This window comes from Vidua chalybeata, chromosome 15 (assembly GCF_026979565.1).
Source record: "Vidua chalybeata isolate OUT-0048 chromosome 15, bVidCha1 merged haplotype, whole genome shotgun sequence".
Lineage (NCBI taxonomy): Eukaryota > Metazoa > Chordata > Aves > Passeriformes > Viduidae > Vidua > Vidua chalybeata.
The window spans coordinates 2,978,002-3,000,125 of record NC_071544.1 but is presented as its reverse complement, the minus strand read 5'-3'; the positions used below and the strand labels follow the sequence as shown (position 1 = coordinate 3,000,125).

The 22,124-nt window shown below is 46.7% G+C and overlaps 1 protein-coding gene across 5 annotated transcripts; it reads left to right on the top strand.

The window, feature by feature from the left end:
• The first annotated feature begins 82 nt into the window (after window positions 1-82).
• Window positions 83-20,487, top strand: PURA (purine rich element binding protein A). 5 transcript variants are annotated; one of them, XM_053956338.1, is made up of 5 exons: window positions 83-1,249; window positions 17,301-17,366; window positions 17,454-17,510; window positions 18,493-18,783; window positions 19,925-20,487. In XM_053956338.1, the coding sequence occupies exon 1, from the start codon at window positions 83-85 to the stop codon at window positions 1,031-1,033; it is 951 nt and encodes a 316-aa protein (XP_053812313.1). In that variant the 3' UTR covers window positions 1,034-1,249; window positions 17,301-17,366; window positions 17,454-17,510; window positions 18,493-18,783; window positions 19,925-20,487. The 5 variants fall into 5 exon arrangements, with proteins under 5 accessions (XP_053812313.1, XP_053812312.1, XP_053812314.1 ...); XM_053956337.1 differs by having other exon boundaries at window positions 17,806-18,783; XM_053956339.1 differs by lacking the exon at window positions 17,454-17,510.
• Window positions 20,488-22,124: the final 1,637 nt, after the last annotated feature.

Sequence of the window (22,124 nt, the reverse complement as noted above, 5' to 3'; positions counted from 1 at the left end):
GGCGGCGCGGGGGCGGCCGCGCCGGGGCGAGCAGCGGCGGGCGAGGCCCGAGCGGCGGCGGCGGCGGAGCGGCGGCGGCATCATGGCGGACAGAGACAGCGGCAGCGAGCAGGGCGGCGGCGGCGGGGGCGCGGCGGGCGCCGGGGGGCCGGGCGCGGGCGGCGGCGGCCCGGGCGGCGGCGGCGGCGGCGGCGGGGGCCCGGGCGGCGGGCTGCAGCACGAGACGCAGGAGCTGGCCTCCAAGCGGGTGGACATCCAGAACAAGCGCTTCTACCTGGACGTGAAGCAGAACGCCAAGGGCCGCTTCCTCAAGATCGCCGAGGTGGGCGCGGGCGGCAACAAGAGCCGCCTGACCCTCTCCATGTCGGTGGCCGTCGAGTTCCGCGACTACCTGGGCGACTTCATCGAGCACTACGCGCAGCTGGGGCCCAGCCAGCCCCCCGAGCTGGCGCAGGCGGCCGACGAGCCCCGGCGGGCGCTGAAGAGCGAGTTCCTGGTGCGGGAGAACCGCAAGTACTACATGGATCTGAAGGAGAACCAGCGCGGGCGTTTCCTGCGCGTCCGCCAGACCGTGAACCGCGGCCCGGGGCTGGGCTCCACGCAGGGCCAGACCATCGCGCTGCCCGCACAGGGCCTCATCGAGTTCCGCGACGCCCTGGCCAAGCTCATCGACGACTACGGCGTGGAGGAGGAGCCGGCCGAGCTGCCCGAGGGCACCTCCTTGACTGTGGACAACAAGCGTTTCTTCTTCGACGTGGGTTCCAACAAGTACGGCGTGTTCATGCGGGTGAGCGAGGTGAAGCCCACCTACCGCAACTCCATCACCGTCCCCTACAAGGTCTGGGCCAAGTTCGGCCACACCTTCTGCAAGTACTCGGACGAGATGAAGAAGATCCAGGAGAAGCAGCGGGACAAGCGCGCCGCCGCCGCCGCCGCCCCCGCCGTGGGCGCCGAGCCGCCCCCCGAGGCCGAGGCGGCCGCCGCCGGGCCGCCCGGCGCGCTGCTGCAGGCCGAGGAGCCCGAGGAGGACTGACCGCCCGCCCCCCGGGACGCGGACTGGCCCCGCCGCCGGCGGGAGGGCGGGCGGGCGGCGGGGCGCGGGGGCGGCGGCCCGGAGCCCCCCCTCCGCCCGGAGCCCCCCCGGCCGCGCCGCCCGCCCGGCGCCCCCCCCCGCCGCCCGGCAGCAGCAGCGCCTCAGACCCGCCACCCATCGCTGGATGTTCCTCCACTTTACCCACCGTATCAAACAGTAAGCAGCTGCTAAAACAAAACAAAAAAAAAAAAAAAAAAAAAAAAAAAAAAAAAAAAAAAAAAAAAAAAAAAAAAACAAAAAAAAAAAGTCAAAAAAAAAAAAAAGTAATAACATTATATATGAACTGTGTTTCCTACTTGATTAAAAATATAAAGAACTGAGTGTTTATTTCCCTAATTAACCGAGAACTTTTGTACACGTTTAAGCTATTATTATTAAAAGTGTTTGCAAAAATGGTCAAGATTATAATATTGCTGAATTATATAAAAAAAGTCCTTTTCATGTTGAGCTAACATTTGACTTTAGCACAAAAAAAAAAAGAGATATTTTAGAACACGTAAAATAATATTTTTAGTTTTTTCTTCTCATTTTGTTACCAAATTTCAAACCTTACATGGAGGTTACTATAGTATATTTGACACCCTATATACCTGTGATTAGAGATGTGTATATATATATGAGGGCTAGGCATGCTGTGTGTCTGAGCTTTGTCTAAATGTTATGCAGAAGTTTGTAGAGTTAAAAGGTACGTAGGTTTAATTCATGCAAGGTAAACAATAAGTGCTCTCTTTTATACAATATGCATTGCATCTGGACCTTAAACATATAAAAATGGTCAGTGAAACTTCTGTGAACATGAAGAAAAATTATTAAAAAAGGCATTTAAATGAAATTTGCTAACTTGTGATTTTTACGTTTGAACCAAAGTTATTCAAATAGTAAAAAAAAAAAAAAAGAAAAGAGGAAAAGAAAAAAAAAAAAAAAAGAGAGAGAGAGAGAGAAAAAAACGAAAAGTAAAGAATTTCCTCCCATAATATTTTTTTTCTGCACCTGTTTGGTTTACAACTGAGTAGGCGTATTGTCATTATTGTGTATATGAGATGTACTTGTATTGTTCATAATATATTTTTTTTATTCTGTGTACTTAAAGTACTTAACCTGACGTGCAGCGGTTTCCAGTCCACCTGTTTTTGGACAGCAGGTAGCGAGTCTTTCCGTGTGGCCACTGGCACTAGCACTATCTCCTGAACTCGGACCGATGCTTTGATCCCTGTTAACTTCTGTTAGGAACCAGTGCAGCGCGAGGGCAGCGTGATCCCACTGAGCCATGGGGGTCGGAGTTTGGTTGGACAGTGAAAGCCAAGCCGGTGTGTGTCCGTACTGGATTTCCATGTAGCTGTGGTGCTAGTTATTATTACTGGCTACATACCTGGCGAGCCTGGCCGTGCCCTGCCCTCCCCGTCCCAGCTCCCGCCGGGCGCGGGCTCTGCTCGAAGCCTAGGCTAGGGAAACACAGATTTGTCAGAACACTAATCTGTCCAGGTGTGTTCTCCAAATTGAAATTGTTTGTAATAATAATAAGAATAATAATAGACTTTTACAGGTTGTCTTCGTTGTTTTTCAGTTATGTTTTTCTTTTTTTCTTTTAAAAAAAGTTGGTGTGCTTTTAATTGACTAACTTCTTGCTGCTGTATAGTAAAATATTAATATATTTTTATCATTAAACTGCTGCATGACTATCATCATTGTGAGTGAAGAGAAAATGTTATAAAAAAAAGATGCCTTAAACAGTGAAAACAAAACTTTATTTTTTGTTTTTTCTTTTCTTTTCTTTTCTTGGCTGGAATTCAGTAGAGAGCATTTCAGAGAAACTAGACTCTTGTTCCACTCGGAAGTTTTTTGGGAATGCAATCATTTTGCTGAATGGTCTTGGCTGAGTTAGGGGTCAGGTAGTCCTGAGCTGCTCCTGTGCGAGCAGGAGCTACAAGCGCTTCTTTACCGAGGGGCAAGGATGGAGTTTCAGAAGGGTGGGGAGAAAACAAAAAAAAAGCTTGTTTTAAAGAATTTGATTTCCTGCTGTCATTTTATTCCCAGTTGACATTATAATTCCCTTTTCCTTCTTGGGGTTTTGGGGTTTTTTTTGGTGTTTTTTGTTGGTTTTCTTTTTTTTTTTTTTTTTTTTTGAGATGTACTGTAAGTGTCAAAACAAGCTGTTTCCATTGTACCATGCATTATTGCCCTTGAAAGAAGTTTGCTGTTAGTGTTCACAGAAAGTTAAACACAAGCCGCTGGTAGCGAGGTGTTTCTGTTTCTTTTTAAACAATCACTGGAAATGTTTAAAATTGCTATAATGTGCACTTTTCCTATTTCCCAGTAGTGAAATAAGCTTTTCAGAGTGCGTAATGTGACATTTGAAATGGTTCTCAATTGCATGTAAACGTGTCTGATAACCTGCTTCTGATTCGGAGGCTCTGGACGGGCAGTTCCAGCGGTTATTGTACTTCAACTGTGATGTGTCGGGACTGCACTCTCCATGCTGCTAGACGTAGTTAGGAATTTAATTGCTTTGGTTTTGCTACTTGATTGATTGTCTCGGTCCTGCTGTTCACTGCCCTCCCCAAAATTGTCGCGCTGCCGACGGACGCGCTCCGGCGCCCGTAGTTCCACGCCGCCGCGGTGCGTTCCCAGCAATAAGTAGCGGGAGGCGAGGAGAGCACGGCAGAGTGTCCTTCCGTCCCTCCCGGCTCCTGGGAGCATCGCTAACGAGGCAGGCTCCTCCCGTGGTCTTCCTCGCCCGCGCCGCCCGGATCCTGCCCAGGATCCGGCTGACTCGAGGAGCGCTCGGGCCGCGCGGGTCCAGTCAAACCAGTACAGCCTGGAACAGCCCGCGGGCGGTTCTGTGAACAGTGGCCGAGAACTTGTGGTCAGTTTTTGTCTCGTTTTGGGTTTCTTCTGCGTGTTTCCTTGGTTTTTTTATTTTGGTTTGGTTTTTTCTTCTTTTAACGCACGTTCTGTATGTTCAAGGACTTGATGAATGATGATAACGAAAGACTAAAATGACTGTAAAGATTCGTGGGATTTTGCTCCTGGTTGTTTTAGTTTCCTTTGGATTTTTTTTTTTTTTGCTTTTTTTGTTTTAATTTTTGTTTTCCCGGAGGTGCTCGGTACTTTACCAAGGCTCTAATATCTCAGTATTTAAAACAAAGTACAGAAAACCCTGTTTAATGTTAGAAGAAGAAAGGTATATTTGACCATATGTGTTGTTTTAAAAAAAGACAGTATGCTCAAATGTGCCAAGATACCTAATTCCTGAGAAGTATGCCTTATATTTTCCTTGATGATATGCTTTTAAATGTCTTGTAGAATAGGTCCAAGAGCATGATAAAAGCTACTTTATAATGACTACGTGCAAGAAAACTTGAAATTCATTGCAATACTGACATTATTTTATTTTTAAGTTAAAGGGACACTGTCAAGTAATTTACCATTGAAATGCAACCACCTTTTAAGTGGTTTTATGCTAACGGGGAAATGTCCTCCGAATTCAAATTCTATTTTTTTTTTTTTTTTTTAAAATGAAAACAAAAAAGTAAAATTGCTCTGTCTTTGAGAATTTAAATAAAAAAGAAAAAAAGAAACAGCACGAGCCGCTGTTGATTCATGCCTCTTCTTTGCGGTCCCGCTTACGATGCTGCGGCGGGAGGCAGCCGGCAGCTTCCCGGGAGCCGGGGGGCCTGGCCGGACCCTCCGGGGTTCCCCCCGAGCCCCGGTACCGGGAGCCCCCGGGTTGGGCCGGGCGGGATCGGCGGGAGAGCAGGAGCCCGAGCGCGGGTGCCGGGAGCGCACCGAGCTCCCCGCCAGGCGCGCCCGTAGGCGGAGGGCTTTTCGTTTTTTGAAAATTCAATTGGAAAAAAAAAAAAAAAAAAACGGAAAGAAATACTTGACAGTGTCACTTTGTGCGTATCCCTCGCAGGGGTTGAAATGCGCTGGGCGTAGCGCTGCCGGGAGAGCGGTTCCCGAGCTGTCCCGGGACTGTGGGAAGCGCAGAGGGGCTGCCCCGGGGGCAGCGGGCGGGCGCAGAGCCCACCCCGTGAGCCAGGCAGAGCTGCTGCCGGGGATTTAACCCCTGCTCAGAGCCGACCGGTAACTTCTTTTTTTTTTTTTTGTTCAGTTTTGGGTTGGGTTCTTTTTGGGAGCAATTACTTTGTTGCCTTTAAAAATAGCACTGTAACCACCTTTTTTTATGATTAGCTGTAGTGTAACCTTTGTCCCTTCAAACTATGCAAGCTATGAAATGTAAATTAGGGATCAGTTAAAGATAGTTGATTATATTCAATCAGATGACATTCATGCACTAACTGGAGTATATACAGATAAAGCTATTAGAGTGACTTGTATGCTAACAGCAAGATATAACATACCTACCTATTCTAAAAAAAATTACTATTAATATTGTATAACAGGACTGTGGGGGTTGGGAGGGAATGTTATCTCTTATCTTCTTAAAAGGGGATTTAAGATTTTTATAACTGTTTTTTCCATCAAACTTTAATATTTTTGTCAAATTTTTAGGTATTTAATTTGTAAAATAGATTTTACTTTGTACTGGCGTACAGAAAATAGGGGTTGATTTAAACTTTTTTGAAGCCAAGTGATCAAGTACATTTGTAATAAAAAGTCAATGGATCTATATCAGTCGTACTCACTGTTTTCATTTCTTGTACGTTCTAATGCAGTGGCGCTCTATGTCTCCCAAGGAAAAAAAAATTGGGGAGGGGGGTGGAAGGAGAAGGCAAAAATGTCAGCACTGATGCTGCCAATTGATGCAACTTTGCGTGCACAAGTGGCCCCTGGTCAGTGGAGATTTGGTAGATATGCATTTTTCCTAAAACACGGTGCACTTTTTCCAGAAGGGTTTATGCAAACCTGACATTTTTGGCATGTCTTCACTTCACGCTTCCACCTTGGCGCCCGTAAACTCTAAAGTCGCCCTTTGGGAAGCGCCTTTCCCTGGCACTTCAGGAAAAGCAAAACCAACCAAAGCAAAACTCTGATTTCTTCTGAAGTAGTGAACTACAGCACATGATGTTTTTGCACCCTCACACGCTGCCTCCCTTCCTCCAAGGTCTGCCACTTGCTTTTCTCTAAGTTCAACAGGTCAAAGTATTTTTTGTTTCATTTTATTTTTTAAGTAAAATTACCAAGTGTTTTGGATCGAAGACTTCAGCAGATCCACCGAGCTTGGATCCAAGACCTTGCAGAGCACTGACATAATTATTTTTTGGTTGCTTGTTTGCTTTAAACCCAGCCCTCCCTTTCCCTGTCCCAGGGCATATACCAAATCTGATTGACTTGTCTGTGGCAGAAGCTGTGGGAGTCAGCAGGGAGAACAACGACATTAATGTACAAGAATGCTAAAACAGGTTTACATTTTAGGGGCACTCTTCGAACATGAAAACCTCAGAAGTATAACTAGAACCAACCAATTTCCTCGGTTTTGCTAGTCCTCCAGGTAGACATTGAGTCTCTCTTAGGTGAGTTGGAGAGAAGGCAGTAAAGGCAAATTCTTCCACAGCTGTGCAATTTGCTCCTTCAAAAACCTGCTGCTTCCTACTGGATTGAGTGGCTTTTGGAGAGGTAGGGCTCTGCCTGAAGCACTGTGAGTTTCTCTTTTAAAGACACTGTCAAGAATTTTTCTTTTTTAGAAACCCAGTTTGCAGCTTTTTCTTTTTTTTCCTGGCTTTTTTTTTTACTTCTTTTTTCTTTTGCTTTTTGTCAGGCTTACCCAAACTTTCCCTTTATTGTCTTACTCTCCTCCTTCGTTGGCTGCCTGCTCCTTGTTAACTCAGCTTGTGCAGCTGGAGGGTCACTGTTCCTGGTGGTGTTTGGACTATCTGGAAGAGGAGCCCAGTGGTTTGAAATTCTCATGCTGGGCTTTTTTCTATTTTTTGCACACTCATTTCTCCCCCTAAAAGTTTTACTCTTCTTGGCTTTCTCCTGTAATGTGTGAAGAAAGGTGAAGGGCTCTGAATTTTTGGTGGCAGAACAGAGAAACTGGCTGCATGCAAAGCGTTGTCACAATGTTTTGACAAAACCGACAAGGTAAACAAGCGAGTTCCATTTTTATTCCTGATTCCTTCTGCTGTTGCCATCTCCTTTGCTGCTTGCAACAATGAAAGAGAGTTTCTGCCCAGAGCTTTTTTTTTTTTTTTTGTGGTTTCTTTTACTCTGCTCATTTGCACGTGATTTAGCTCACTGGCACCGCAAAATGTGCGTGGGTTGTGAGCGTGGCAAGGAGATACGTATATAGAGTTTAAAGCTAGTTAAGGTTAATTTAAATGGACTTCCAAAATTATAACCTTTTTTAAAAGCTCGTATTCCCCAGAGCCTGATCTTTGAGCCTGAAGTTGGTGGCATTTTTTTCTTCTCTGAAGAGGTGTGTGTTGTGTTGGGATGGCTGAGGGTGATGGCACAGGAAGGATGCTCCTCTTGTGTGGCAGCTCTCCGGAAGCTCCGCAGCTGGAGCCGGGCTGCCTGCTCTGCTCTGCTCCCAGCAGAAGCTCCCGTTCGTGCCAGATGGTCCTGGCTCCGCTCTGGGGGTTTCTCTTAGCCTGCCTATCCTCCTTTGCTTGTTGTCTTTGCAAAGCATTTCAGTTCCTGATGGGCTGTGTGTGTTAGCAGCACTCTGGGAGAAAGGCAGCTCACATCAGGGTCCGCGACCATCTCACTTCTTGTGAATGACAAGTGGGCCAAGAGGCTTTACCGGGCTGTGTGTTGCTTGTTGTTAGCGCAGAACAGCTGCAGATAGCAAAGAAAAGTAAAGGCCAAATCATCCACTTGCAGGGGTTTCACAGTGTTACTTCTCCAATGGCATTCTGGATGCTTTACTGCAATTTGGTTGGCATAGAAGTTGCTGCTGGAGGAGTACATTGGAAGGGAAAGGATAAGCAGGTTGGTGTTGGGGCAGGCGTGGCGCTGTCACTAACAAAGGCATTTCCCGAGCCGACAGCCTCGGGCTGAGTGAAAAGTTTGTCCAGGGGAGGAGCTCCCAGCAGTCACGGCAAAGGTGTTGTCTCTCTGGAAGGTGGGAAAAGGCTTTCAGAGCAAGGTGGGAGATGGGATGTGGCAGACATGGATGGCCAAGGTACACCTGGGCTGCCATGCATGGTGGACCAACTCTATTTTTGGAAATAAATAAGCATGGTCAGGGTTCACTTGCCATGCAAGTGCTTCAGCATCAGCACAGCTCTTAGAGAAGCCCATGAGAGCCTGATGACAGTGGCTCTTTGCCACAAGCAGCTGAGAGGTGTCAGGCAGCCAGTCCCATCATGGAGCAGCAGACGCTGAGCTCCCCACATGGGGTAGGTCTGCTGCTCCCCATTGTTGCAGTTTGGTGGCTGAAGCCAGATGAGCATTTTGTGTTTTGGAAGAATCAAAGCATGTCACTCCCACCTCTATAAAAGTAGTAACAGGTTGTGTAGCCTGTTTGAGACAAAATACCACAGGAGAGGGAGAGTTGAAGTCATACAGCAAGAAACGAGGCGTGTTTTCACGGGAAAAATGTCAGCTGGAGATTAAGTGAAAAAAGATAAAGATAGAGGACTTTTGGCCTCACTATCTGTCTTTTGAATGTTGACTGATTAAAACAAGACAGAGTGAATGGCTGGATATCCCAAAACAATGCTTCACTGTCCCACTGCAGATCGATACTGCTGGCGCTCCTTCACCCGGAGACGGGATCTGGTCCTGAGCTTTCTGCTCTGGAAGGCACCGTGGCCAGCCAAGATGGAGCCTGCTCAGGCTGGCCATAGATTTTGCCTGCATGTGGGTGTTGTCTTATTTTGGGTGACCAGACATCACCTGGGCTGTGGCAGTACCTCTGTAGCTCAAGCTGGGCGTGTGGTTTGGTAGGGAAATTCTACTGTCCCTGTGTGAGGTACCTTGGAGCAGTCTAAGAGCACAAAACCTGATACAGTTCGGGTTCAACTAAGACAAGTTTTACCAACCGGTGGGCATTAGGTTTATCAGGCCAAGCTAGAGTTTGTAGGAAAGTGAAATATCCAAAACACAGGTAACAGCTGTCAGGTCCTGAGCAGGGCCTACTTTGCTGTTGAACTTGGTGATCCTGGCCATTTCCACACCTCCTCTTGAGGCTGGAGTTCATGACATGTGGTGAATCTCTGCTCCCTTCTGGAGCAGCCATCAGCTGGGAGGGTTTTTGGTTTGAATGGGAATCTGCTGGATCTTCCCAGCAGGAATTCAGTCTTAACTCAGACAATTCCTTGGCTTTGTTGGTGATCAGTTGGTTTGCTGTCCATCCTGACGTTAGCTTTGCGAAAAATACACACCTTAGCCCTTTCTGAGTCTTGGGCCATGTAGCAGACTGAAGTGCAAAGAGGATTGGCTGCAAAACTGGAAGTGGGAGTTTCTGCTGAGTCTCCCTGGCTGTGGCATGGAAGCATTTTTTTCTTGAAACACTATCTTGAAATATGCAGGAAGCAAGAAAAACCAGCTTCATTCTTTCTGTTCGAGTCTGGAGAGGTGAGAGGTGTGGATTTACATCTGCAGCACAAAAGGATGTGCCCCTCTTGGCTGGGGAGACCTTGGAGGGAGGTGGCTGGTGGAGCTGATCCAGCACGCGCCTGTGGGACAGCAAGTGCATGACTTGGAGAGATTTAGACAGCTTTTTGGGAAAAACCTCTTTGTGTTGAAATGTCATCCCAGTCATGATGTTGATTTCAATGGAGAATTGCTTGTGGAAGTGGCTTGCAAGCTGTATGTGAAGCTCTGTGACCGTGCTGACCCCGGTGGGTTTGGCTGTGTTAGTGAACACGGTGCAGAGACCGTGCAGCAGCCACGTGGGTGTGGCCTTGCTGCAAGAGATCGTGTCTTACTGCCACATGGCAGCAGTTTGGGCTGGGAGGTGTTACTGTCATGCTTGCAGGAAGGTTTGGGAGCTGAGCCTGGGCTCTCAGACATCATCACCACCGTGCTCTGGATTGATGCACGGGCCAGCATTGGCACAGGGTGTTTTGGGGGGCTGCGGGGGCTCTGCTGTGGGGATGTCCCCCCAGCGTGGTTCGTGCTGATGTGGCTGGTGTTGAGATGAGGCTGAAGGAGGCTGTGTCCATATCATGGACCTGGATAGTTTCTGGTGCTGGCAGTTGAGAGTCAGTAAATGAGCAGTGGTCGTTTTTTCCGTTACTGGAGAACGTCTTGATGTGTGACTCAGGCTCAAATTGCTCTGCGCCCGTCGAGGTTGGGCCGTTGGAGGTTCGGGGGATTTTGTTCTCACGCTGGGTAGAAAGGCAGCGTGACAGGACATGGTTGTGCATCAGGCAGGACCTGTCTGTTGGGATGTCTGGGAGCAGCATTGTCATTTGAAGGGCAGCCACCTTGGTTTGGCTGTCTCTGTCCCCCAGCTTACGCTTGCTCTAGTATCTCCCTAGGGAATGCATTTTATTTCTCCATGCTCCATCCTGGTTGCACAATAGTGAGCACGATGTAGGCTGCTGGCTTAATTGCCCGCAGTCTCCTGAGGTTTGGAACTTGCCTGGGCTCACCTTTTGCCCAGGCATCTCATATGGGCAGGGGAGCTCAGACCAGCAGCTCCTGGGGAGTGAGTCTGCATCGGCACATCGGTGTCAGCCGGTCCAGGCTCCTCAAAACTCACCTGGGGGTCGAGAGGTGAGTGCTGGGATTTCAGGGACCAGCTCTTCTCTCTGCATCAGTCCAGCAGAAGCAGGTCCAGCTGGCTCACTTTTGGGCGAGCTGGGAAGGCTTGCCGATCTGTCAATACTTCAAGAAATGCCAGGGCTAGGAATCATGGAGAAAGGGTTTTGTGAAATCTGGTATTCAAACCTCCCACTTGAGTGATGCTGAGGAGAGCTGGCAATGTTGCATTGGCTTATCAGAAGCTGTGTGGGCAGGTCAGCTTAAAAAACTGTTGTATGAGCAGCACCACAGGTGAAAGAAAGAAGCTGGTGTCTTGTCAGGTACAGAGTTTAAATGGGGTGAGAATTTATTTTTATTAAAAAGATTGTTTTATTTAAATAATAAATGACAGTATGTTCACCGTTCCCAGGGGCTGCTGAAGGGCAACCAAGCAGGTCTGAGCAAAGTAGGGACTAAAGGCTTTGAATTATTTTCTGTCATTAATAACTCTGAACTGAGCACTGCAAATCCATGTAAAAGCCATCTCTGCTTTCATGCATGTGAACGGATTGGTTTGTGGATAGATCTGCTGTGATCAGAGGCTCATTCTATCTTAAAAAAAGAAGTTGGCTTCTGAGCTTCACCTGTCAATAAAAGTCCTGGAAAATGAGTCCTTGCAAGGCCATATGTAACTTCTCTTGTCCAATGCAAGTCTCTAATTGGCGGTTTAAAGTAATTAAAAAAAAAAAAGAATCTGTTAACGGTCAGTCTATTTTCAGTTTAAAGATGGACTTTATATGGTCATAAAGTAAAATTCCTAGCTTAATTATGGGAATCAAAGTACATTGGCTTAATTGCACAAAGAACTGCACACAAGAGTGCAGAGAGGACACGCTTTACAAGTGATTATCTGCTGATGAAATACTATATGGAGCAACAAGTGGGGGCATTCCAGGCTCCAGAAAGCATCCTGAGGTCAGAACTGCTGAGCTGCTGGAGGAGAGATGGCACCAAATCCTTGTCCAATCCAAGAGAATTGGACATTTCTCTTGTCCGCTGTGGACCAATTCTATTTTTGGAAATAAATAAGCATGGTCAGGGTTCATTCCCACCGCAGCACTGACTGCCCTGCCTTGTGGAGACTTGAAACTGGACGGGATTGAGGGGGTGGTTTGTAACCAAAGCCTTGGTTGAGGAGTTGATTTGTATTCTGGAGATGTCTCCAGAAGCTGGAAAAGCAGCTGTGGGAGGTTTGAATGGCAGAGGATTTGGTGATGGGAAACACAAGCTCCCAATGATTAGGAGATCCATCAAATTATCTCCCTGTTGATTGGACACGTATTCCTTGAAAGGTATCAGGGTGCTTGGGGCAAGCCTGCATTCTTGAAGCTGAGATACCTGGGAAGCTTCCTGGTGTCCAGGAAGGAGACAGAATTTCGGACATGGCAGTGCCTCTTCCCAAAGTCTGTGTGTGTGCCTGGGAAAAGGCTGTGACAGGGAAGTGAACTGAAGAGCTGTGACTTCACAGCATTTCCACTTCAGCCCAGGCGTCCCCAGCCTGGTGGCACGGCAAGTGGGCAGGGTTTGGGGAGGACAGAGCCTGGGGGAGGCTGAAGCTGTTGGGGCTGGAGATTGGGAGCAGAGTTGTGTGCACAGGAGGGGTTGAGCTGGAGTAAGGATTGGGCACATCTGCACAACAGGGTGGAAACAGGAGACAAAAATAGTTATTGTTGACTGCTCAGTGGTGAAAAAAGACCTCGGCACAGCTGCTCTGATTGAAACATGGTGGGGGTGATGGAAATCAATAAGATACTGCATTACCTGCCATTGTAGCAGGTATGTTAGGTCATAAAGGAGGAACACTACAGCTAAAAGGTTGCTGTAAAATCTGAGGAAATTGGAGTACTGACAACCAAACAGCCACATTTATGTTGGGTATAAATTCTGTATTTTAATGACATGGAGGTATTAGGAAGTTTTCTATTCCAGACAAAAGGAAAGTTGAGGATTTCATGAGCCTTGGGAAAAAAAACAGGCTCACGCATCTTCATAAACCTGTTAGAAAAAGTGAATTCTATTATGACCATGCTATCTGGCCAGATTGTTTGGGAGGGAACTGGCTAACATTTTGGTGAGCAAGCAAATTGATTTATTTAAAGGATCATTTCTTGAAACAGCCTGGTCTAGAGTTAGCCTTTGTTTAGGACTAAAATGTAAGACCTGATTCAAAATACAATTATTGTTGGCTTGTTAAGTAGCAGTGACCACGTGGGGGTCACTGATTTACATGTTCAGCATTCTCAGGGGTAGAAGGTGCTGGACTAAAAGTGAGTCTTTTTTTACAAAAGATTGTGGGGAAGAAGATCAGAAAAATGAAGTCCTTAGACTTACCATAGATACCTGGGAAGGTTACTGGCATCCAGGTGAGGCAGAAATCTGTCATGAAAGAACGAACAACCCTAAAAGTGTTGTTAAAAATAGTTATAAAGGAAGGGACTTCTGGAGTTCAGGAAGATGCCACCCAAGGACAGCAGTCCAGCTCTTGAGGAACAGACTGGAAGAGCCATGTAGTAGGGCAGGTAACCATGATTGGGAAATGAAGTTTAGGAGGGGCTTTGCAGAGCTGGGGGCTTTGAGGAGCCAATGCTGTCTGAGGGACATCAGAGACAAGGCTGGGGAGAAAATCTGGCTGTGCAGAAGACTGAAGAGACTGAAAGACTGAAGGCAGAATTCATTTCCTGCACTACTTCATGCCACTGAAGTGACTCCCCCATGTCATTCTGAAGCACAGGGCACGTTTGAGAGCCTGCTGTCCTTTTGGGTGGAATAAGGAGCCTTCTTCTGAAACTCAAGTGAGGCAGAGATGCTGGAGCAAAGTAGGAAATTCAAGTGGAGGAGCAGCAGATGTATCAAGGGGTTTTAAAAAAGCTTGGGACTGAAACATTTAAAGGTACTAACAAAAACAGGGCTGTCAAAAAACAGCTTAGTATTCTCCATGACTAGATAACGTCCTAATGTCAGGTTATTCTTTTTTTTTTGATTAAAGTATTAATCGGGGCGCTGGGAATTGCAGATCAGAAACCCTGAAGTCCAATTTGAGAAGGAGAATCTGAAGTGCTGTAGCTCTTCAGTGTGTGAGACGTGGAAAGCAACATATTTTCTGCAGAGAAAGGGGGTTGGACCAGGTGATCCCTTCCAACCCAATCCATTCTTTGATTCTATGATCAGTCTGGTTTGCTGGGGCGCCTACCAGAATGTCTGAACACATTGAAAAACAGCAGGACAAAAAATAGGCTTGTTATGAAAAGAGAAATACCACAGAGTGCTTCTTTGGATGCAGTTGATATTTGTCACTTGGGGAGCAAAAGGTAGACTAAAGTCTAGTTAGAGAAGGTGATTAAAGGCTTCCAAGTCTGCATCTTCCACCTTTGAGCAAACGAGTTCCCTTCAATGGTTTCATTAAACCCAAAGTTGCTGGGTGGAGAAAGGTTGATTTTCATGAAACTTTTGTGGTGGACACCACTAGATCCAGGTTGCAAAGTCTGGTCTGAGGGGAGAAACAAGCCCAGAATACTGGGTAATGATGGCATCTAGATTTCTCCTGTAAAGCAACACTCCCAGTTCAAATTCCTGCCTTGAGCTGGACTTGTAGGTCTGCCAGATCCCAGAGTGTGCCTCAGCAGCTGATGTTGTGGGTATGTTCTGTTTTCTTCTTACTAAGAAAAAACTCAAAGGTCTTGACTTTTATAATGGGTAGAAAGGGAAGGAGTAGGAACAGAGGTCTGGGCAGCATCTTCCAGTGTTTGCCTAGGTCTGTCCTTGAGGGAGGATTATCGGTGTGCGCACATGCAGACCTGTGTTACCTCTCTTGCCAAGAGACCCAGAAGAACCCACAGGTAACTGGTGTCAGCCAGAGCAACCTTTTGCTGCTCTGGCTTAGTTTTAGGCTTCTTAGAAGTCGAGGAGTCATGGCAAATACCCTGGCTTCCCCCACCTTCCCTGTCTCCAGTAATGATGGTACCAAAGAGTGAGTCCTTTGATAAGTCATTGGAGTTTGCAATAGAAACAGGATAACTGCAAGCACCATGAGGCTTTCAGTCAGAGTTTATGTTTAAAGACAAGGAGCAGAGTGGTTGGAGAAGTGACCTCAGCCTGGCCGTGGCTGGAAAATTGAGAAGAGCATAAGGTTTGGTGCAGTGAGCATGGGGCTGACCCTGGGACAAGTGAGGCAACAAGCAACAGGGGGAAAAAAAAGAGCAATTTTTAATGCTCCATCAGTATGCCAGGCTGTAAGTGAATTGTTCATTCAGGAGGAAGAACTTCAATTCTGGTAGCAGAGCAAATGAAGGGAAGGTGTGTGCTCTGCCACAGGAATCCTGCACATTCCAGGTGTAGGTGCAGGTCTCTGAGGCTGTTGAGCGGGAGCTCCTCTGTACCACAGCTCCTTAGAGCCCCACAGTGTCCCTGTGCTGCTCTCCCTAGTGATCAGGGGGTTGTCACTGGCACAACCTTAGTCCCTACCCCTAGAAATCCGTTAGATTGCTCACTTCTAGTTAAATTATACCAGCTGACTTTGAAGTTACTCAATATAAAACCGTCGTGGTATGCTTGCATGATAGTTATTTGATGTAAGACAACAATTTCTTGTGCTCTCTCTTTAGGAATTTGGGCTTTGAGTTTCACTGGGGTGTGTTGTACGTACCCAACTGCACAGGATCAGGCCCATCTCTGTTTTAAAATGTATTTCACATCTGCAGTTAGAGATGTTCTAGGAAACAAATTAGAAGATCAAGTTGTCTGTCACAGGCTCAGATGATCATAGCGACTTGTGCTAAAGGCTCTGTCCTCGTAGAGACCTGCACGGCTGCTTTGTGTAACTGCTGTCAGAGCTCTGGCGTTCTGGTAATAGTGTTTTTTAATAAATGTACTGAGTATACTCGCCTTGAAATCCTGTTAGGTACCAATAATTATTGCTGGTATTCTGTACATTAGCTCTGTACTAGCATTCACATTGGACTAGGCTTAATAGCGTGAGTGTCACAGATGACTTGAAAAAGGAAAATTAGTTTATACCCTTTTCGTGTGGTTCTACTCCATGTAGTGAGTGGTTTGTGGAAGTACCATAAGTGCTACAACTGTCTTCCCCCTTCTACTTGCTGTGATTCTCTGCAGCAGAACATATAAATTTAAGTCTGTTTTTCCATCCTTCGGAGACGCTGAGATTTTATCATGGTGAGGTCCATGGAAATGCCCAGAGAGCTGGGCCCTCACACAGAGATATGGCATCTTTTCCATTTGTTTTTGGTTTTGGGTTTTTTTTTCCTTCTGCTGTCCATCCTCCAAATTTTTGTTTGGTTTTTATTTTTTAATGTAAAAAAGTTATTCCCTCATCTGTCAGTGCAACATCCTCTAGGATATTTGTGATCTTCCAGGAAAGGTAGACAGGACTGGAATAACTAATGCCAAAAATTGCCCATGGCAAGGGAGGGAAATCCTTGTTTTCAAGGCAAACCCCATCCAGACTTTTTTCAGCACACCACAAGGGTATAAATCCCGATTTTTTTCTTTTCCAGGTGATCTTTAAGGGCAAGTAGCAGAGGGCGGTGTTTTGCCCCCCAGTGGGGTTCGGGTGCCGCGTGGCATCCGCGCTGTCTCGCAGGTCTGAGCCCCCGGCACCCCAGCATTTAGGGAGCTCCATGGGGTTGGCTTTCACCGTGTCCTCAATTTGGATCCCCAGGGCAGAAAAATTAGGACTTTCTCAGTTAAAGAAAAAACCAAAAGTGAAGCAAAATCTCTGGAGAGTTGTGTTTCCCCACAGCAATGACAGCCCCTCAGCACCCACTTCTGTTCAGCCAGGACGCCCGGGTCAGTCCTGCTGGGTTTTTTAGCCATCTTGACCTCATGTTTGCAAATATTATTGGTAATATAATGCTCTATGTACAAATGTCTGTGTGGCTCATGTGTATGTTTCTGTGGTTCAAGTCAGCCACAGACTTCTGGAATTTCATTGTACTTTGGTTAAATGTTGGACTTTTAACTCTTCTACTGTATGGCTTCTTGATTTCTCTTGTCCAATGTGGACCAACTCTATTTTTGGAAATAAATAAGCATGTAAATAAAATGAATGGGTTTATGCCACTTACAAGAAAATGCTTTATTTAAAATATACACTCAGTCTTGTATATTTTATGGTATCTCAGGGAGCAGCCGAGGCTCAGGCCCCAGCAGCCTTGTGCTGAGATACCATATGATGTACAAACTCACTTCCAAGTGCTTTTGGAAGCAGACCTCCCATCTCCTGAGCCAAACCCCCGTAGGACCAGCCTTGCGGAGGAGGGAGGGGGGAATCCAGAAACACATCGTTTAAGGGGAGTAAAGGAAACAAACATGACTTTTCTCTCAACACAAGGCTTCTGGTTTGAGGTGTCCAGGTGCCAGAGACACTACCGGGTGCAGGGATGCCATGGGTCGGTTCTCAGCTCCCACTTGGGAGCACGTGGAGATCAGGAGCACAATGACATCTCTTTTTTTTTTTTTTTTTTTTTTTTTCTAATTCTCCATATAAACCAATATTTACCAGTAATCCTGTGTTTCTGTTTTTGTTTTTTGGCAGACTTTTACCAGTAAATATCGGTTTATTCCTGAAACCAGAAGCCCTAAACATACCTTTGTTTATAAGGTCAGTTGGCATTTTGTCTCTCTCATTCCCCACTCCCTCCCAGTACAACCCAGCAGGTGGTTGAAAGGTACCAAGTTCTCTTTCTAGTTTTCCTGCTCTGCATCTCTGGGAACTGGAGCCCGCAGGACCTAGAGCCTTCTGTTGGTAATGTAGATCCAAGTTTACAAATTATTCTTTTACCATTTTAAATCCTGCTTTAAAGGACAGAGGTGTTCCTGCCTGCCCACCACGGGAACTGGTAGAAACCCCTAAATTTCTCCTTCTCTCTGAAGCCTGCGGGTAGGTCTCTCACTAGCATCTTCAGGCTTGGGACTGAGAAAATAATTTATCCCAAAATATACACTAAAAACTGCCATTTCTGGTTTACTGTGAGCAGGACCGGGGGAGGGAAGGGCGGGAAAGGAGATTGAAACTTACTTTTCTCCCCCTTTTTTCCTAGAAAGCAAATGTGACATGGGGAGGAGGGAGAGAATGTGAACGTGGCCCTTCTAAACTCATTGTAAACTCCTCCTCCGAGGCTGGGAAAAAGGGCAAGTGAAAGATCTGATCCTTAAAAGGACATCACTGGGTGTCTGAGACCCCAAAAGCAGCTGGCGATTTTTAAGGACTCAAATTGCTTTTGGTTTATCCCAAGACAAATTGACTTGGGAATGTTGAAGCCTCCTTTTTCCCCATAAGTATTTGCCACCCAAACACTGCACGTTTTGGTAATACCCAAGAAACAGAGAACCTGATGAGGGATAGAAAATGAGTTTACTGCATGGTCCCGGCCAAATTTTTTCTCCCAAGCAAACAAAACACAAAAAAAAATAAACCCAAGCCAAAACTCATCCCTGTCCCTCCCCAAAAAAAACCTCCTAAAAAAGCAAGCCCAAGAGGATCTCAAATGCCCAGTCTGGTTTTGTCCCACATGGTTGACAGGGGCGTTTTTGGCATAGCTGCAGCCCAACCATGTCCCTTTAAGGAGCACCATGGCTCGTTTCCTCCTCACCAACCCCGAGCTGAGGGCTTTGCCGTTCCTGAGAGCTGATCGAAGCTCCTGCAGCCTTAGTTGGAGTCCAGAATGAGGGGAGCCCTTCCAGCTGTGCACTTTGAGCTGAAAACTACCTTTCCTCCCCTTTTGCAGCCTGGGTGGTTCTGATTGCTGGCAGTTCTGTAATACAACCTTAATCTGAGCAGTTGAGGCTGGTCCTACCTTATCTTCAGACGTCTTGCGGAGGACTCCTGTTACCAGTTTGGTACTCAAAAGCTACACCCCACCATCAGAAGTCACTTTTTGTTTTTTCCAAAGGCAGTGATAGCTCACCCTCTCTAGCTCTAATGGAAAACCTGATAATTGCAATGCAACTTTCTAATAAATTGTTCATATATTCATAATTCCGTTGCAATCCCAAATTGGAGAAGAGATCTGTTAAAGGTATATATTAGTCTAGATTTTTCTTATTGTAAATACTGTAATTTTATAATACTGTCAATATTTTATTAACTTAGAAATATTTAACAGAGTTTAATCTATGGTAGTTGATTCATTTATAGGTTTATGTTGCAGCCAATTACATTCTAATGTAAGATTAACTTTCAGCATGTAAACTTTGAGTGAATATATCTTTGGAAAGATTAAGAGCGAAAACTCTCGCTCTTAATCTGTAGTATTTATCCCAGTTGGGAATTATTTAACGAAATATTAGGAGATTTTGAGAGCTCATGATTCTGATAACTGCAGTGGGATTTGAAAACTTGAATTTTGAGATGTACCTGGCTCTTTGACCCTGTGAAAAAAAGTTTGTTTCAGTACCTGACCTCTCTAGCACGGAAGTCTTTATTTTGAGCAAAGGGACACTGTCAGATCAATTTTAGTTTCTTGCTTTTGGGGGGAAAAAGAAACCACAAAATGCAGCCCTGCGGCACGCCTGTTAATTCCTTTTGGATGGCAAGGGGAACAGCTCCTCTCCCGAGGCTTTGTGTCCCTGGCCAGAGCGCCTCCATCCCCGCGGCCGGGCAGGAGGCTCTCGGCAGCGCCGCTGTTCCCGCAGCCCCGCCCGCCCCAGCCCCGGCTGCAGCCGGAGCTCGGGGACGTGGGCAACCGCGCACCGAGTCTCAAACGTGACCATTTTTGACCAAAGCGTTTGCTTTTTAAAAATTGAAATCTCTCTCTCTCTTTTCACCTGATGGTGTCCCTTTAGCATCATAAAGATGTTCATGTTCTCTGAAAACCACGAGAAGCGATTTTCTTTTCAAGGCAGGGGAGAATTGGTCTGTCATGTGTTTGCAACGCAACTTGCATAAAAAATACCAAAAATATTTTGAGGGTTTTCACAGGCGTTGGTATTTTTTGAGTGTAAAAGTTAATCTTGATTAGAGATGTGCCAATCTTTACTGCTTTCCTGTAGTGTTGTTACACTTAGGCATTTCAGTTCACTTACAAATATATACTGTAACAGTATACTTTGTACAGATTTATTTAAAATTTATTTGAAAACTGAAATAAAGTAGGCAGAAAATAAAGATATTTATTTTTCATTTGACTATGTAAGAAGGTATCGTTCTTTTGGTTTTAGTGCACTGGTGTACCAAGCCTCAGAACCACTGCTTTCTCCAGCTCATAGGATGCTTTTCCAGACTGTGGATACGTGTATGTGTACTGCTGTGTTGATAAGTAAATGCCAACGATGGAGTTCGTTGCTTTTATACATCCCAAAGAGAAGTTCTCCACCGTTCACTGTCTGTTTTCTGACCGAAAAGGCGTGTGTTTGTGAACAGTGCTCACGCCAGCTCTGCCATCCCACCCTCACATCAGCTCACACCAATGCCAGGATGGGAGGAGTTGCCTGCGTACCTTCCCCAAAACACCCCGGGCCGCAGTGGCATCGTCAGGGAGCAGTTCAAACCTGTGTCCTTTGGGCTTTGTGTAAAGCAAATGCAGAACAAGAAAAATCGAGATGTTAAATCCATTAGAAAACCAATTCCTTATTGTACAGTAGTATGGAGATCTCTAGTCAACCTGCCATTAATAATAGATTCTTATTTTTTGAATGATCTATTTAAAAGAACAGCAAGCATTGTATTTGCTAGTAAATCTGAAGTGTTTACATGGAATTACTAAATAAATTATTTGATCTAATATGGCTCTTATCAGTGCTGATTTTTAATAATGGAAATTCAGTTTGGCAGCTGCTTTTTTAGTTCGTGCTGTTCTTTAAAATCTTCCAAAGCAGGTTTTTTTTTTTTTTTTTTCACTGCATCCTTGTGGTTCAAATTAGGTTCTGAGGAAGAGGCAAACCACGCCTCTCCCTGCAAGGCCTGACAGGAGTGCTAGCTCACGTTTTCCAGCCCCTTCCATGAGGCTTTCCCTTCACATCCCAACCAGCTGAGATGAGCAGGATGCTCTGAGCCCAAAGCCCTGCAGCATTTGCCGCTGCTCACCGGGCTGAGGCCTGGGGCCTGGAGACACAGGATGAGGTTTTTACAGCAGAAAGCTTTGGGATAGAAGTAGAACATCCTCCTGTGAGGCAATGAGTTGTCACACTCAGTTCCAGCAGTGGTCCTGTTCCTGCTGTTCCGAGGCTGCTGGAACACCCTGTGCTCCCGGCCCTGTCCCCTGCTCAGGGGCCGTGAGTCCGCGGGCAGTCGCCAGAAGCAGATGAAGGCTTTGGATCATCAGCAAAGCCAAAGGCAAATTCAGGGCCTCTCATCCCCTTCCAAGCCCCAAGGGCCGCTCTCTGCCGGGGGGGAGCCGGCTGCGAGCCCCCAGAGCTCCCCGGAGCTCCGGGGCTGGAGGATGGGGCAGGTGCTGCCCCGCCTTGGGGCTCCCGCCCAGGGTGGAGGGGCTGCAGGTGGAGAGCGGCAAGAGGGAGAGGCTGGATGCAGAAATGCCTGTACCAGGAGCAGCAGAAGAGCAGGCAGGCGTTGCAAATGCCGAATCTGGCCACACCGTGTCCCCCTCCAAGCGCCGCAGACGCCGCTTTTCTCCCGGGCGCTCAAACCTGGGGAAAATGAAACTATCAATAATGCACCTGTGCCCGCACTCCCCGCTCCCGGCGCGGACGAGCGCTGAGTCACCCCATGTTTAATTCAACGCTCCCAGCGCCAGAGCCCTGGCTACAAACCCATCCAGTGCTTACATTATGCACTAGCTGAAATTCTGTTGGACGTGGATTTCACGCTGCATGTTCAGGGCAGGATTCCCGTCCCACCCCACACTCGCTCTGCTGCCTGGGCAGGGGTGAGCCCGGACCCTGCTCCATGTACATGGACACTGTCTCTCCCAGCCTTTTCCACTGCCCCTTCCCTCTCCTCTTTCCCTCGCTGGCTTGAGATAAGGTTTGAGATATCCATCCCTGGGCCCTGCAGCACCACCCCAGCTCTCCCTGGGCTTTTCACTGCAGCAGCTCATCCATCAGGCCACACTATTCCCACCAGAAATTAATCTGCTCTCTCTTACTCCTCTGAATAGCATATTTACACACATCTCTATCTCCTTTGCGAGCTAGCCGTGGTTAGGAGCAGTATATTCCTAGAAATTTGCTTTCTAGTTTGGGGGGAATAGAGCACACTGATGAAATGGCTCCATTTGTCTGAGTAACATCAGGAAACTTACTTGGGCCAGATGCTTCTCCAAGCTGATACCCACTGGCCAATGGTAAGTGCTTGAGAAGAAGCAGGAAACAGCTGCTCTACACCTTGCCAAGCCATGAAAGGCCCTTATTTTGGAAGAAAATATTTCCTCTTTAGCTTAATTTCCCACTCCAAACCCAAGCC